Source organism: Anolis sagrei, chromosome 1 (assembly GCF_037176765.1).
Source record: "Anolis sagrei isolate rAnoSag1 chromosome 1, rAnoSag1.mat, whole genome shotgun sequence".
Lineage (NCBI taxonomy): Eukaryota > Metazoa > Chordata > Lepidosauria > Squamata > Dactyloidae > Anolis > Anolis sagrei.
In genome coordinates this window covers 204,904,921-204,921,760 of record NC_090021.1, presented here as the reverse complement: position 1 = coordinate 204,921,760, position 16,840 = coordinate 204,904,921, and the positions used below count along the sequence as shown (strand labels likewise).

Here is a 16,840-nt window from a genome sequence, read left to right as displayed (position 1 = left end):
TCTGAGGATATCATTACTATACATTACTGCAAATACATGTACAAGCAGTCCTCGAGTTAAAAACATCTGACTTACAAATGACTCATAGTTAAAAATGAGAGAAATCTACTTCTAGGAAAGGTAACGCACTCCTGAAAGTTTTCATGGGGAAAAGGTGGATCCACTGAAGATTTCTCACCAATCCTTGTTTCTACAACAAACCAAATTTTTCAAAATCCAATTATCATAGGGACAGAAAATGAGGTGAAGTCTTCTGAACAGGAGCAAAGGGAGCAAAACAAACACCACAGGGGTGTTTACTCTTACCCTATGCTAGCCAAAGCTAAAATGCACATTTTTGGCTGGAGTTACACTTTAAAATGCACCTGTTCCAACCTACATATAAATTCTACTTAAGAACACACCTACAGAACCTATCTTGTTTGTAACTTGGGGACTGCCTGTATTTAAAATCCAAATAAATAAAATTAAACCCCAAACACTTGTGGTCCCAAGCATTTTGCTTAAGGAATATTCACCATATAGTAGGGATGACTGGAGAAATCAAGGGGTCTACTATATATGCTCTTGGTTGAGGATAGGAAAAAAGAAAGTGGGGGAGAGGAGAGATGAGGTAGGGCAGAGAAGGAAGTGAGTAAATGCGGCTCTGTGTTACATCCCTGCCATTCACTGACATCAGAGAAGATGAGTACAGGTACACAGGCCACCTTCTACCACTTCAAAGATCTTAGGAAGCCACCCATCCAGCAAGCTTTATACCAGATTGGTTGGCAGGCTGCAACCCATACAATGTTAAGGTTCAGATAGTTCTGTCTATATACAGAGAACACACAGCATAAGTAAAATAAGTCTTTAGATCTAAGGAAAACACAGATACAGAGTCCATTCCCAATTGTGTCCCTTTTAAAGTAAATCAAAACTGCTGTGCGCTTGAATGTTTTCCCCTTCCCCAGAACAAGAAATTGAACTTAATGCACATTTCTGATCAGGGAAGGGTAGAAACGTATTTAAAGCTCTGGCATTGTGTGATATGTTGTACTGGACTGGGACTGCAGCAATCCAGATTCAAGACTTTACTGACCCAAGAATCCCTCATTATTTGACTTTAGACCAATCTCTCAGCTTGGTATACCTCATTAAATTCTTATGATGATAAAGTAAAAAAAGGAAAACTATGTACACCATCTTAAACTCAATGAAAGGAAAGCTAAATACAGATTAAAATACAACAAATTACAACAGCAGAGGCTTAAACTAGAACCCAGAGCCATAATGTTCCTCAATTAGCAACCCCACTTCTTATTCCACAAGGGCCTTAACGCAAGAGCTATTCATACCCTATATTCAACAGAGGTACCATTTGTGTATGTAAGAACACAGATTGCAGATTGTAGCATGGCAGTTATTTTCACATAACATTTAACATTAGCTCACAGTACCTACATTACAAATCTCAACATTGGGATTGTTATTCATAAGTAGGAATTTTGGAGTCTTATGCATTTTTTTAAAGAAAAGTAAGTACTCATTCATATAAGTACTACTATTACTCTACATGGAAATAAATCCTAGCATGTTCAACGGGGTTTCTGCACTATTGTGCTTTTGGAAAAAAAATTCCTGGTTCTACCTAAACCACTATAAATCTAAGTAATTAATTTGTATAACCCTAGCTAGCAAGAATTTGGAAAGTTAAATCAAAATGTTAAAGACAGCAGAAATATTACTGACAATGATTTATTAATTATAAGGGGACAAGAGGAGAAGAAAGCAATAGGAACAATGAACATAACTATACATACAAAACAAAAAGGATGACTTTGAGTCCAGTATGTCAGACATCAATTTTGTATCAGAGGCCCATTACTGTTGCACAAGCCAGGACTGTTATGTCTGTTGATGACTCATCCCATCACTCTTTGGCCTCCAAGTTACTGCTGCACATAGGCTCTGTTGATTTTAGCCATTTTTCATACTTAATAGCTTTTATTCACAAATTTCCTGAGCTTTCCATTGTCCCTTTCCTCTCGCAAATGTTTTATTGGTTATTTACAGTATTTATATTCTGCCTTCTCACCCCAAAGACAACTCAGGTTGGATCACAGAACACATATATGGCAAACATTCAATGCCAGTTGTATAATAACAAGACAGACAAGAGATAGAGGCTTTCCCATCTTTCAGCATCTTTGGAGGTTGTACTCGCTTCCGGCCACAGTGGGGTGCTATCGCTCCATCTCCTTGCCAAAGAGCATTTTTCTTTGTTTGCAAACTTCCTCCTTTTTCTGGTCAAAATGCTGTGCCTAAAATACCTCTACGCTTTAATGCGGTTTCTGTTTACCTGCTCACATACTTATTTTCAAACTGGTAGGTTGGCAGAAGCTGGGCTGAAAAGTCAGGCGCTCACCCAGACCTGGACTTCAAATTATCAACCTTCTGGTTGGCAAGATTGATTGCAGCTTGGTGATTAACCTGCTGTGCTAATGCCCAGCTGATCTGAGAGTGAGTTTTACTTACTCTCAGAATTATTACTCACTCACACATAAACACACTCCTTAGAATTTCCTTTGGAATTTCCTTAAGAACAGCCAAAAAAATATTCTCTTCAATGTTCCATGCTTAGTAAAGTCTAGTCGTGTCTGTCTCTGGAGTGGTGCTCATTTCCATTTATAAGCCGAAGAGCCGGCATTGTCCGTAGACACCTCCAAGGTCATGTGGCTGGCATGACTGCATGGAGTGGCGTTACCTTCCCGCCAGAGCAGTACCTATTGATCTACTCACATTTGCATGTTTTCAAACTGCTAGTTTGGCAGAAGCTGGGCCTAACAGCAGGAGCTCACCCCGCTATCCGGCTTTGAACTGCCAAGTTCAGCAGCTCAGCGGTTTAACCCGCTGAGCCACTGGGGGGGGGGGGGGGTAGTTCCATGGTTACATAGAACAGATGTGTATTTCATTGTTCATAATGCATATGATTATTCTTCCCAGGTACAGCTATAAGGGCTAAATCTGAGGAAGATGATGTAGATGGCATGTAAGCCCTTCATTCCAATTTCCCCAAGTACCTTTGTGAGTAGAGTTTGAAGATCTGAAGAGTGCCATCTAACCACTTTTAGCAGATAGCAAGGGAATGACAGAATGGAGCAAGTGTCATGGGATGGGACCGGTTCAAATAATCCCCAAACAGTCTCAGAAACAGAGTATTTCCTAATGTGATAAGGTCCATAACAAGGAAGGGAGAACCTTTAAGAGGAGGTGAGCCTCCATCCACAAATTCATCAGACAAGAGCCACATAATTGGTGAAAGAATAAGTTGTGCATGTGACATGTCTGAATCACATTCATAAATACTGATATCTATAGAAAATATAGCACTCTGAGCATTAGGACAAACATTACAGCTACTATTAGGTCTGCGTGTGTCACCTTTCAATTTATGATGATCCCATTAATTTCATTGAGCTTTCTTAGGTAAGAAATAGTCTGTGGTGGTTTTGTCAGCTTATTTTGCAACATAAAAAGATTGAAAAGAGTGGAAGCTTTATAGCGGCACAATAATAAATGCGCATCTGCAATCCCCATGTGGGAGGAGAAGTAGACGGAAGAAGCCACTGCAGTAGGAAAGCATGGGCAAGGAAAAGTTAAACACCCTCTCAACCTCCTTCACACAACTTTATTGTTGCAAATTGCTTCCTGGTGAGCTGTCTTTCATTAGAAACAGCAGCCTCCTTAGAAGAAACAGCCCCCAGGCTTTTAATATGTGATTTGACCAGCAGAAAACTGGATACAAAGATCCATACTTTGAGTTACTAAACTGTGCCATCTGGTGGCCTCGGTGAGATCTTTCTGACCTGTTTGTGACATTATGGATGCCAAGTGGGAAAAAGTTTATCTAAGGAGACTGAGAAGTAGTAATTATTAGCTTCTCGTTTCATTGCATATATATATATATATATATATACACACACACACACACACACAGACATATATATATATTCATAGTGTTTATCTCTATGCAAAGTAAACAACCCATTTTGATTTAATGCATTCTGCATTCATAGTAAGTTACTATTTTCATTCAAGCAGCATTCTTGGAAGGGGGTGGTCAGCAGATAGATGGTTGACCGAGTGAGTGAGTGAGTGAGTGAGTGGGACGGAGGGACTGTGGGTAGGCAAGTGGATGGGTGAGTGAGTGATGTGCCCTTGCTAAAAGCTCCTAGATTAGAGCAGAAAGGTACATTTAGGGAACGATGGGGAGTGTTTACATCACAGAGATAACCTTCCCCCACAGAGCTGGCCAGTTTACGAGTAGGGGTAAATACCAAGTTACTCAGCAGGGTAGGAGCACCCCGGTGGCACAGTGCATTAAATCCTTGTGCTGGCAGGACTGATGACTTGAGGGTTGGGTTGCTGACCTGAAGGTTGCCGGTTCAAATCCAACCTGGGGAGAGCTCGGATGAGCTCCCCCTAGCAGCTCCATGTGGGGACATGAGAGAAGCCTCCCACAAGGATGGTAAAAACATCAAAAACAATCTGGGTATCCCCTGGGTAATGTCCTTGCAGATGGCCAATTTTCTCAAACCAGAAGCTACTTGCAGTTTCTCAAGTTGCTCCTGACACAGAGAAAAAACTCAGCAGGGTCCAAGCAGAGGGCTATTGCTTTTGCTGAGAAGCATAGAAACAGAGCTGCAGGAATGCAGTTCTCTGTGAATGAGAAGCTGGGATATGACTGGTGTCAAGGTAAAGACAAGCTAGAGAAAACCACCTTTACTCTGTGTGCATTTAGAGATCCCAAAACAGGCAAGTTTCCACAAATTGATGAAGTGTTTGTGTATGTGATGGAGATGCACAACAATGGCTGCAGTATATCTTTCAAAATGTTGCAGATGAAAGCAAAGGAGGAAGCTCGCAAACATGACATTCCCCCAACTCAATTTAAGGCAAGTCATGGTTGGGTGATAAGGTTCATGTGATGACACAACTTGTATGTGCAAAGGAGAACCACACTATGACAAAAGCTGCCACCTGATAACAGGGTTAGGGTTAGCAGAGAAGGTGAAGGACCTTGTAAGACTACATCCCCCATGATTCCATGGCATTGAGCCTTGGTGTCAAAACTGCATTAATTCTAGTGTAGATACACGCCTTGGACCGCGAGAAGATCCAACCAGTCCATACTTCAGGAAATAAAGCCCGACTGCTCACTGGATGGGATATTAGAAGCAAAGATGAAGTACTTTGGCAACATAATGAGAACACAGGAAAGCTTGGAGAAGACAATGATGCTGGGGGAAATGGAAGGAAAAAAGGAAGAGGGGACAACCAAGGGCAAGATGGATGGCATCCTTGAAGTGACTGGATTGACTCTGAAGGAGCTGGGGGTGGCCACGGCTGACAGGGAGCTCTGGCGTGGGCAAGAGTCAGAAGCAACTGAACAAATAAACAACAACAGATACACGCCTGGGCACATCCTGTGCAAACCCTGTGGCAGTTCAGTGCCATGGAATCCTTGGCATTGGAAGTGGCGGCAAACTGCAGAACAAGCCCTATGAGGAGCTGCTTAAAGAGCTGGGCATGTTTAGCCTGCAGAAGAAAAGGCTGAGAAGAGAAATGATGGCTGTGTATAAATATGTGAGAGGAATTCATAGGGAGGAGGGAGCAAGCTTGTTTTCTGCTGCCCAGGAGACTAGGACGCAGAGCAATGGCTTCAAACTACAGGAAAGGAGATTCCACCTGAACATTAAGAAGTACTTCCTAACTGTGAGAGCTGGAATGTGTCCAGAGAAGGGCGACTAAAATGATCAAGGGTCTGGAGAACAAGCTCTATGAGGAGCAGCTTAAAGAGCTGGGCATGTTTAGCCTGCAGAAGAAAAGGCCGAGAAGAGAAATGATGGCCGTGTATAAATATGTGAGAGGAATTCATAGGGAGGAGGGAGCAAGCTTGTTTTCTGCTGCCCTGGAGACTAGCAAGCGGAATAATGGTTTCAAAGAGATTCCACCTGAACATTAAGAAGAACTTCCTAACTGTGAGAGCTGTTCAGCAGTGGAACTCTCTGCCCTGGGGTGTGGTGGAGGCTCCTTCTTCGGTGGCTTTTAAGTAGAGGCTGGATGGCTATCTGTCGGGGGTGCTTTGAAGGCAGAATGGGGTTAGACTAGATGGCCCACGAAGTCTCTTCCACCTCTAGGACTCTATGATGTTACAGCAGATGTCTCTTCCCCATCCAGGATAATGCACGACTTGTATGTCTTGGATGGAGGGGACAGGCAATTGCCGATCGATGATTCGGCGTGGTTCCTCTCCGCGCAGGGGCGGCCAGTGGAGCAGGCTCAGCCGTGTTCGATACCTCGGCGCTCGGCTCCGTCGGTCTGGCCCCGCCCCTGCCCCGTCCTCCTCGGGCGCTGATTGGGCGAGAGCACCCTCGGCTCGGAGTCTCCCGCGCTTCGCCATCTTGGCCCGGCAGATCTGCCTGGGGAGCGCGGGAACTGTGAAGCTTGGCCATGGGTGGCGCGGACTCGACGACGGAGGCCTCCTGCTCTTCCTCCTCCTTCCCCGGGCCCAGCCTCCAGCCCTTGATGGAGACCCTGGAGGACCCCGCCGCCGCCACCGAGGCCCTCACCGACGCGCTCCTCACCCTCACCAAGTGAGCCCCGCTCCCCTCCCCTCCTCCCACAGCCTTTGTTCTTGGGGGGCTCCCCTCCTTCCTCCTTCCTTCTTTCCTGTGGAAACAATGCTGTAAATATTTGGCTCAGTCATACCTGCATTCATATGTTCTGGTGCCTGACATAAAACTTTTTTCTCTCTCTCTTCCTTTCAAGCCGCCTGACTGGTGAGGAAGGGAAAGAATTCGCTGCCCAAGTTGGGAAACACTTCCCTCAGCTCTGCAAGTTGTTTAAGGTGTGTATGTATGTATTTATGTGTGTGAGATGTCCCGCCGCCTCAGGCCCTTTCTACACTACCATACAATCCAGCAGATAATGTGCATTATCTGCTCTGAACTGGATTATATGAGTCTACACAGCCATATAATCCAGTTCAAAGCAGATCATCTGAATTTTGCATGGAAGTGTAGAAGGGCCCTTCCAGACAGGCCCTATAACCCAGACTTTCTGTTTATCCCAGATTATCTGGCAGTGGGGCTCATATAATCCGGTTTGAAGCAGGAAACCTGGGATATAGGGCCTGTCAAGAAGGGCCCTCCGACTCCTGATAGGCCTCTTTCTCTCCTGTCAGCTTGATGCCTCGCTTGTGATTCTTTGCTGGTTGCTATCTCGCAAATTATATATGCCATGTTATATTTATATATGCAATATACTTTTGGTGTTTTTAATGCTGTTTATTAGAAATATTGTTTGTTCATGATGAGGCCCATTAGACCAGGGGTCCTCAAACTTTTTAAACAAAGTGCCAGGTCACAGTCTCTCAAACCATTAGCCGGCCAGATTATAATTTGAAATAAAATGAATGAATTCGTATGCACACTGCACATATCTTATTTGTAGTGCAAAAAAAAAACCCTTAAAAACAATACAATAATTAAAATGAAGAACAATTTTAACAAATGTAAACTTAATCATATTTCAGTGGGAAGTGTGGGTCTCCTTTTGGCTGATGAGATAGGATTGTTGTTGTTGTTGTGCGCTTTCAAGTCATTTCAGACTTAGGTTGACCCTGAGTGAGGGCCGGGTAAATAACCTTGGAGGGCTGTATCAAGCCTCAGGGCCTTAGTTTGAGGAGCCCCGCGTTAGACAATGCATAACTGTGTAATGGGACCTTTTATAAACTTGTCCAACTGATGGCTTGAAATTCCCATCAGTCCCCAGGGCTGCAACTTCCTGCTTTTCTTTTAACTGGTCCAATCACTCATCCTCAGTCTCTCTAACAAAAGAGTAAGAATGTTAAGAGATGTAGCTTAATCCATCTGCTTATGGCAGTGGTTCCCAACCTTTTTTTAACCAGGGACCAGTCTCCAACATTAGTACCAAAAGGGTTACACATCAGTTTTTGGTCAACTCTAGACTCAGTATGGTTATTTGGGGTGCTGATTCAGAAAATTGCATTAGATAGACAACACCAGCTCTAGTTTTTGATACAGAACATATGCTATCCAGTAGTCTCCATCTGCTCTTCCACAGAATACCATATTTAATAAGCCTCGGCACTATATGAGGGCTTTGTGAGCCCAGTCACTCTTGTTGCAATGGTGTAGTAATGGTGAGGCCGCTGACCATACTGTAGTTCTTGCGGACCACAGGTTGGGAACCACTGGTTTAGGAGGAGAGGCATGCCCTAGGCCATGGCTCTATGGATGAGGGTGGACTGCAACTCCCATTATCCTCTATCATCACTCCCCAATCCTGCCATATTTTAAATTGGTCATGATGGGTATGTGTGCCAAGTTTGGTCTAGATCAATTGTTGGTGGAGCTCATAGGGCTCTCTGCATGCAGCTGGACTACAACTCCCATCATCCTCTATCAGCCCTCTCTCCTTAACCCCACCAGTATTTTAAGTTGGATCATGAAGGGTTTGTGTACCAAATGTGTTCCAGAACCATGTAGGAAGCATTGTGGATCAAACAGACATACTTGACACACACACACACATATAGATGTGTGAAGGAAATTATTATACATAGGAATGTCACCTGGAGATGTGAATAACTGAATTGTGTGAGTTTTTCACATAACCTGAGACATGTCCGAACACGTTACTGAAGCTTTCTGGAGGAAGAGGGGGATGGGTATGAGTGTGATACAGGTGTTGGTTGATACCATTGGGTTGACTCTGAAAGAAGAATGTTAATATCTTTTTCACATGCCTAAGTTTATGTACAGATGAGCATAGGACAGTCAGCTTTCAAACTTAAATTTGAAAATTGATGGAATTTTCTAATATGTAACTCCTGATGAGTCTCTGTCCCTCTTTCTCTCCTGCCAGTGACACATTGAGAGGTCTTATATTGTCTTTTCTCTTTTTTAGACACACATTCCTACTGAAAACTCAGAACTGAGCAGCGCAGCCTTGCAGGCCTTAGGATTCTGTGTGTTTAACTCCAAGATTGCATCATTACTTCATGGTAAACAGTTCATCTAGTTGAAAAAATTATAATAATTGATATTTGGATGTTATAGAAAGACTAATCAGGAATCTGTTCTGTATGTGGTACCTCAATGTATTACAGCTCATGCAAAGCAATTTGCTGTCATGTTTAGTGTGATAGTCATAAGTTGCAAAAGCATTCAGTGCGTTTATTAAGATTCTGTGCTGTGTGAGATCCAAGACTGGGAAAGAAGTGCAACTTATTGATTGTCACAGTGCTACTTAGTGCTCTGGCCTTGATAAGCAAATACAACACTGTTTTAAGTTGCAGATAAGATTAATGTAGACCTCACTTGTTGTAAAGACACAGCAATACAGATATACCTCAGTAAGGGAAGTAGATGTTTACTTTTGTTTTCCATCATGGCAGAGGATTGGATTGGATGGGCCTTGTGATCTCTTACAACTCTATGATTCTATGTGTCCTTCAGCTTTGCTTCTTTAACCGAAATTTTAGGACCAGAGACAGAAATAAAATTAAAAGAATAGGGATAGGTTTCACCAACACAAAAACTGTGGTCTTGCATATTTCAGCAAATGTTTAGTCTAAATAAATAAATAAATAAAACACATGTGTAAAAAAACATTTTGAACTTTCTAGATGATGGAAAGCTTTTTCCAAAATGCGTCTGTGGAGGATTGTTTTTATTACACTAGTTTCCACTTTTTGTATCATCTCCATTTTAATGGCCCAACTTGCAGATTTATATATTTTTTAATCTAACCGTTTTTCTCCCTGTTTTGCTGTTCTTTAAGAGATTCTGGAGTCAGCTGTTTGCCTTGCCTACTGGAGGTATAGGCATAAAACTACAGTAGGTCAACTAGAGCACTGCTTCTTAAACTGGGCCCTGACCCCAAATGGCCCCCCTTAGCTCAAAGTTGGAGTCACAAAATTTGGCAATAGTTACAGGTTTATGAATGCCACTCATTTACACAAATCTGTTGCTAACAATGTGCAGTGTTTTTAGTGAACTCTGCAGAAAATGCTTCAGTTGTACTCCACAAAAAGGAAAGTCAGCCTGTTTGCCTCTGCTGATTTAATATCAGCAAATGTTTGACTTTCTATATATTTACACCTGTTCTATATACTTATGATCACATAAAGTGTTCTCAGGTGGAAAGAGGTCACAAGTGGGAAAGTCCTGGACTAAAATAGGATCCTGGCCTTTCCCAGATCACTGCACACGTGCTGCTTTAGCCAAGCATCAAGTTTGTTTCCTCAACTCATCTTCACTATTCTCCCAGTGTAGATTATGTTAAAAACAATTTCAGCTAGACAAAGGGTCAAGAAGAGAAGGGGGTGGGCCTGAGTAGGTGTAAAAAAAAAATCATGAAAAGGAGCTTCTTTGTCAAAAACTTCATTATTTGAAGCATGTGCATTTATATTTTTGAACAGAAATAAATCACATATGGTCTTGATCAGAGTATGTTTTCTTCATTGTTTCTTTCTTTCTTCCTTTCTTTTGTTTCCAGAGTCAGAAATACAAGAGTTGCTTTCAGTTGTAAACAGTGTTGCCGTAAAAGCAGTAGACAAAAACACTCGCACTAGAGCACTTTGGGTGATCTCGAAACAGTCCTTTCCTGCTGATGTTATTGGGAAGCTGGTGAGTGCCTTGTGTTCATTGCCTGAAAACAAAGCTTGTTACAAACATCTCTTGTGCTTACAGATAATTTCTTTTCTTTTCTCAGGTACCCAGTATTATTACTACGTTAGAGACAGTGCTTAACAAAGGAGACTTGCCTTCTATGGTGGTTGAATATGAAGTACTAAATGTTATCATACGGTATGTATTAGATTTGGAAATGTAGGGCAGTTCAGAGGAGTGCAACGGGGAGAAAAGAAACTTACATCATTTTGCCAGTTAATAACCAGGGTGATATAAACAAGAAGATGTTACTCTGCATAATAGTGACCGCGAAATGGCTTTGAAGTATGGGAATGTTTACTAGTAGTAACTAAGCTGTCTTACATGTCTTATCCTTGGGAACCTCTAGTGAGCTTTGCAATCTCTCAGAATACAAGTGGAAGATAAATTTTGCAGAAGATGAATCTGATGATAGACATGCACAATATTTCTCTTGGACCTTGAGAAATAGTATGGCCCCTGTTGTCAATTCTAATACATTTTTTTTTATTTAGGCTCATAGAGCAAGCTCCATCTTCCATGGAGGAGGAGGCTGTGAGGTGGGCCAAACTGATCATTCCTTTGGTTGTCCACACAGCACACAAAGTGCAGTTAAAGGGTGCAACTGCTTTGGAGATGGGGATGCCACTTTTACTTCAGAAGCAGCAGGAGGTGGCAGTGGTCACGGAAGAACTCATGACTACGGTAAAGAAGGCCAATGTGTTTTGTTTATCATACATTGTAATCAGTGCTCATATGATTCTATACACCAACTTAAAAGCGCTAGCGTCTTGGAGCTATAGTTTTGTTGTTTTCAGCATATTTTGTAATGATGTAATCAGCATATTTTATAATCAATTCTGTATTTTGTGTTACATTACTTCTGCTTATAGATTTGCAATTGTCTTTTAAAATCTTAACTTTAAAAAATATTGAACATTTGGGATTACTACAGGCAGTCCCCAAGTAACGAACAAGATAGGTTTTGTAGGTTTGTTAACTTGAATTTGTAAGTTGAAACCCCTACATTCTTAAGTGTAACTCCAGTCACAACACATGCACAATGGAGGACCTTCTTATAGCAACACCAGAGGCAATCCAAGTGGCCAGCTTCTGTTCAGAGGACATTTAATATAATGCAAAGTTTTCAAACTTTGTGAGTTTTTAGTAGTGTTTTGGTGTTTAATACATTACAATTGTACCATTGGTTTGTGCCTCATATAATAAATAAATAAATGCTCCAGTCAGATAGATAGAGAGATAGGGAAGGGTTAATACCCATGTGGTGTTTGTTTTGCTGTTTCCCTGTTCAGTAGATTTCATCTCACTTTCTGTTCTTGTGATCATTGGATTTTGGAAAAATTGACTTGTTGTGGAAACAAGGATTAAGCTTCATTGAAAATGAAAATGAAATGAAAATGAAAATTCACTCTTTTAGAAGTGAATTTTCCTTCTGAGGAGTAGATTTCTATCGCTCCCTTTTGTCTCGGTCGTATTCTTAACTACGAGTTGTTTGTAAGTCAAATGTTTGTAATTCAGGGACTGCCTGTATTTGCTTTGATTGGGTGTTCCTGGATAGCAGGGGGTTGGTCTAGATGACCTTTGCGGTTTCTTCTTTGCGGTTTCTTCTAGTTCTATGATTCTGTGACTATCTTATCTACCTAAATTTTCTACTAAACTATACCTTCACATAAAAGAGCTAATAAGCTTGTGATCATATTTCATTGTAAATTATAAGATGCACAGTAATCACTATAAATATTGCTGAGAATTAACATGCTGTGTGTGCTTTAATATAACAGGAATACTAATCCATATTGGCTGTTTTTAACTCTTGACTAATAGCTGGGATTTCTATCCCTTTTCTAATAGCATACATTTTGTTTTCTCATTATAACTATGGCATTTTTATCTAGCTATCCTTTTTCTTGGTTATTCTAAGTACAAATGATGATTTTTGTGTGGATGGATGCGGTTTTAGTGATCCATGCTATCATTTTTCTAAATTCTATATGCGTTATACTTTTGCAGAAAATAATTCCAGAACTCCAAAAGCTTTTTTCATCAAAAAATGAGACTTATGTTTTGAAACTATGGCCTCTGTTTGTAAAGCTGCTTGGCAAAGTAAGTTGGAAAATAATTCTTTTCTTTTAATTCATGCAGGCAGTGAACTAGTGAGTGTGTCAACTCTGAGTGTTCCCTTTCTTATAGGCACTGCATCGTAGTGGAAGCTTTATCAATTCTTTACTGCAATTGGAAGAACTTGGATTTCGTAGTGGGTCACCAGTAATAAAGAAAATCGCATTCATTGCATGGAAGAGTCTGATAGATAACTTCGCTCTAAATCCAGGTAGCTAAAACTCTTAAATGCTTGTCATTTCGATTAATACAAAAGCTAAAGAAAAAAATAGTAAAGACTGCAATGTTATCATCTGATCTGTTTATATTTTGGGAAGCAGATTGTACTGATTTCAGTGGAATTCAGTTTTAAGTGTAGGATGATTTGGAAATATTTCATAAATGCTTGTTTTCAGCTGCTGTTTTCTAGGACTATGATGTTGCTATTCTAGCCATAGTGGAATTATTGCAGAATTATTTAGAAAGTTGGCTAGCCAGTGCATGTTCTTCAGACTGTTGTTTAAAGTTTGAACTTGTCTTGCTTCTTATTGGTCCCTGGCAATATTGGTCCCTTTACTAAGAAACATTGCATCTATGTAGAGTACTGATCCCTAGTGCCATGGGAAACAGTTGTTGCCAGTCCCTTGTCTCTGTTAGTCTGCAAAACACTGAATCGTAGATGCACTGCAGATAACAGCACCTATTTCCCATATTCTGCTCTGAAATTTGGGGAGGGGGCAGGTAGGGAAGGGTATTTCCTCTTTTGTTGGACCTACATGACTGACTTCTAATCAAACTCCCCACAGGGTTTATTTATTTGCTTTAATTTACAGTCCATCCTTCCCCTATTATGGGATCCAACATGGAGGACAGAGCCATCAAGTTATGCGTAAGAACTGAATGTGTATTTAGTCGAGGAACTGGAAATGGCCATAATAGAATGATCTATATTTGGGATTTGTGGGGAGAGTGAATAGATTAAATCAGATCTCTGCGAGGTCACTAATAAATACAAGTATAAGCCGATGCATAGCTAGACATGCTTGTTGGTTTAACCCAATCCATCTTTTCATTCTAAAATATGCCAGGTCATTTTAAGCTAGGAATGTTGAATTTGTTTTGGCTTTGCAGTTGATCTAACTATGTTTTCAATCTTTGTGCCCAAAGAGATTTTATGCAGTGCAAAAAGGCTGAAGTTGCTCATGCAACCATTGAGCTCAATCCATGTGAGAACTGAATCGCTAGCACTGACGAAACTAGAAGTCTGGTGGTATTTACTGATGAGACTTGGACCTCAGCTCCCAGCCCACTTTGAACAGGTAATGTCACCTTAATACCAAGCTTGAGTTAAAATATTTTCTGAAATGTCCCTTTGCCTGACTTCTTTTTTACACAAGAAAACAAGTGAAACAGCATTTCATGATATTCTAATGTTGGTCTCCGTGGTGTTAAATTCTATTTAAAATAGCAGAAACAAGGATATTAAAATGCAGTCCCAAAATTTAAACTAAGGCAATGAGTGAAGGAGATAAAGGACTGAAATAATAATACCTGCATATACAGAGGAATTGTGTGTGTGTGTATCAGGTGCGATTTGAGAAACTACAAGTCGCTTCTGGTGTGAGAGAATTGGCTGTTTACAAGGATGTTGCCCGGGGGACGCCTGGATGTTTTACCTTCTTGTGGTAGGCTTCTCTCATATCCCCACATGAGAAGCTGGAGCTGACATACTGGAGCTCACTCCACTCCCCTGATTTGAACCACCAACTTTTCGATCAGTTGTCCTGCTGGCAAAAGGGTTTAATCCATTGCGCCACCGAGGAAATTTCTAGATCATTAGCACACATGTTTTGGACTAAAATGGGGTAGCGCTGATGGCAGTTGAAGACAGCTACCATTAACCTTGTTATAAGGCAGCACACACAATTACACAAGGATCAGCTGGAGCAGGAACCCATTCTTTTCTACTGCAAGCCATATTTAGCTGTTTACTGCAAACATCAGCCATAACGTATTACTAAAAATCTTTTTTTCCCAACCTTCCTTCACCATCCTCTCAGTGTTGATAGTGACAAAAAAAACCCATCTCCCAACTAGAAAATGAGGGGGGAAAGCAGCATCTAGGCAATTTGTAATAATTATCTGGGCAGTACAGTTAAAGGGGATAGTTTCTCCTCCAGATTAACAAAGTGTTAATGTTATTATGCTTAAGTAACATTCAGTTAACGGAACAGCCATTTAACATAAAAGATAAAGGTTTCCCCTTGACATTAAGTCAAGTCATGTCCAACTCTGGGAGTGGGGTGCTCATCTCCATTTCTAAGCCAGAGAGCCAGCATTGTCCGTAGATGCCTCCAAGGTCATGTCAGTATGACTGCATGGAGCGCCATTACTTGTCCGCCAAAGCAATACTTACTGATCTACTCACATTTGCATTTTTGAACTGCTAAAATGCAACACCCTTTATATATTATTTTATGCATCTAGCTGGGGCTAACAGCGGAGGTTCACCCCACTCCCTGGATTCAAACTGCCAACCTTTTGGTCAGCAAGTTCAGCAGCTCAGCGCTTTCACCTGCTGCAGCACTGGGGGCTACCCATTTAACATACAAACATTAAGAGGCCTTGTGAGAAGGAGCCCCCCCCCCCCCCCAAGGCTGCATTAACTGAGATATGTCTGTATCCTGTTGGATATAAGATGCCAGGATATGGGACTTTTGCAGTAAAATTTATTCCTGGACCAGGCAACTGTCACCAAATCTTTGAAGTTACTTCATTTTGTTTCATGGAGTACTGCATGTTTTGTGTTTCAGGTCTGTGTGCCATTAATTCAGAGCACTTTAAGCTTAGATGCCTCTTTTGTACAAGGAAATTCATCACGGTTGTCTACTAACCAGAGTTTAATGACACCAGGATCTGCACAGAAAGCAGGTATGATGCAAACCTCTTTCCCACAGATACATAAGCAATTGTGCCATTTTTAATACAAAAGATAAAGAAGCCACCAAAACCGTCGGTTACTGTGTTATGAAAATAAAATGCAACGTCCTTTATATATTATTTTATGCATCTTGTGGAGCAGCTGGAGCAAACACAAACAAAACAAAGAAAAATACAGAACCCTGCCCTGAAGAGCCTGCTGCCTAAATTGAGTATTTCACCTTCAAAAGACACAAATCTTATTTATGTTAAAGTAGTAATTTTTAGTAATTAGACTTTCCTTGCTGCAATCTATGTGCTCTTTTGGATTGATTTAATTCTCTTTAAATAAGATGGACAAACGAGGAGTAAAGTGTCACTGAACTACAGTGTTGTCTTAGATATTTTCTGAAATGCAGGTATATCAGAAACGTCTAATTTGTCTTGCTTTGCCCTCTTGCGTCTGTATTTCCCATACATCTGAAACAGTTCTATCTTTTTCAACTTCCTGTTGTAGGAGCTGCTGCTACTCCAAAGATGAAGCTGAATTCTAGCATTGGAGGAATTGTAGCCCTTCCATCCATTCAGCTTCTAGGAATTGAAATGCTGCTTCATTTCTTCATGGGTCCAGAAGTGTTGAAATTTGCCAACGAAAACAGTATTGTGCTTAGTTTAGGTAATGCCACACTTTTGAGAAGACCCCATTAAGTTGAGATGCCAGAGCATAGGTTTTTGCGAGGTATATGCTTTATACATGACTGGCTATTCTGTGTCAGAAATATAAAATTTAGTCTCTCTCTTTCCTTTCATCCAGAACCTCTTCAGTACCCAGTAATTAGTACTCCTTCCTTCTTCTGTAAACATGCAAGTACATTCATAAACGCAGTTCAGGATGGCTTCATTGCAGTTGGAAAAGATGCTTCTGGTAAGACTTCTTTTTTACACCAAAAAAATCTTCATGCTGTTAGATTTGAAAAGAAGATCCTTCCAATTATGAAGTGGTTGAAACATCTAATAATAATTATTATAAATACTTATATCACTCAACTATCTCCCAAAAAGGGACTTGGGGTGTCTTACTA

General features: G+C 41.0%; 1 protein-coding gene across 2 annotated transcripts in view; it reads left to right on the top strand.

Moving 5' to 3' along the window:
- The first annotated feature begins 6,417 nt into the window (after window positions 1-6,417).
- Window positions 6,418-16,840, top strand: part of RIF1 (replication timing regulatory factor 1) — a 36,658-nt gene continuing 26,235 nt past the window's right edge. The window contains exons 1-12 of one of the 2 annotated variants that reach the window (XM_067472572.1): window positions 6,418-6,638; window positions 6,814-6,892; window positions 8,977-9,073; window positions 10,570-10,700; window positions 10,786-10,880; window positions 11,237-11,426; window positions 12,753-12,845; window positions 12,933-13,071; window positions 14,007-14,158; window positions 15,653-15,770; window positions 16,276-16,434; window positions 16,573-16,683. In XM_067472572.1, the coding sequence (XP_067328673.1) occupies window positions 6,496-6,638; window positions 6,814-6,892; window positions 8,977-9,073; window positions 10,570-10,700; window positions 10,786-10,880; window positions 11,237-11,426; window positions 12,753-12,845; window positions 12,933-13,071; window positions 14,007-14,158; window positions 15,653-15,770; window positions 16,276-16,434; window positions 16,573-16,683 (1,507 nt within the window). In that variant the 5' untranslated portion in view covers window positions 6,418-6,495. The remainder of the gene's footprint in view (window positions 6,639-6,813; window positions 6,893-8,976; window positions 9,074-10,569; window positions 10,701-10,785; window positions 10,881-11,236; window positions 11,427-12,752; window positions 12,846-12,932; window positions 13,072-14,006; window positions 14,159-15,652; window positions 15,771-16,275; window positions 16,435-16,572; window positions 16,684-16,840) is intronic. The other variant, XM_060776939.2, reaches the window with a different exon arrangement.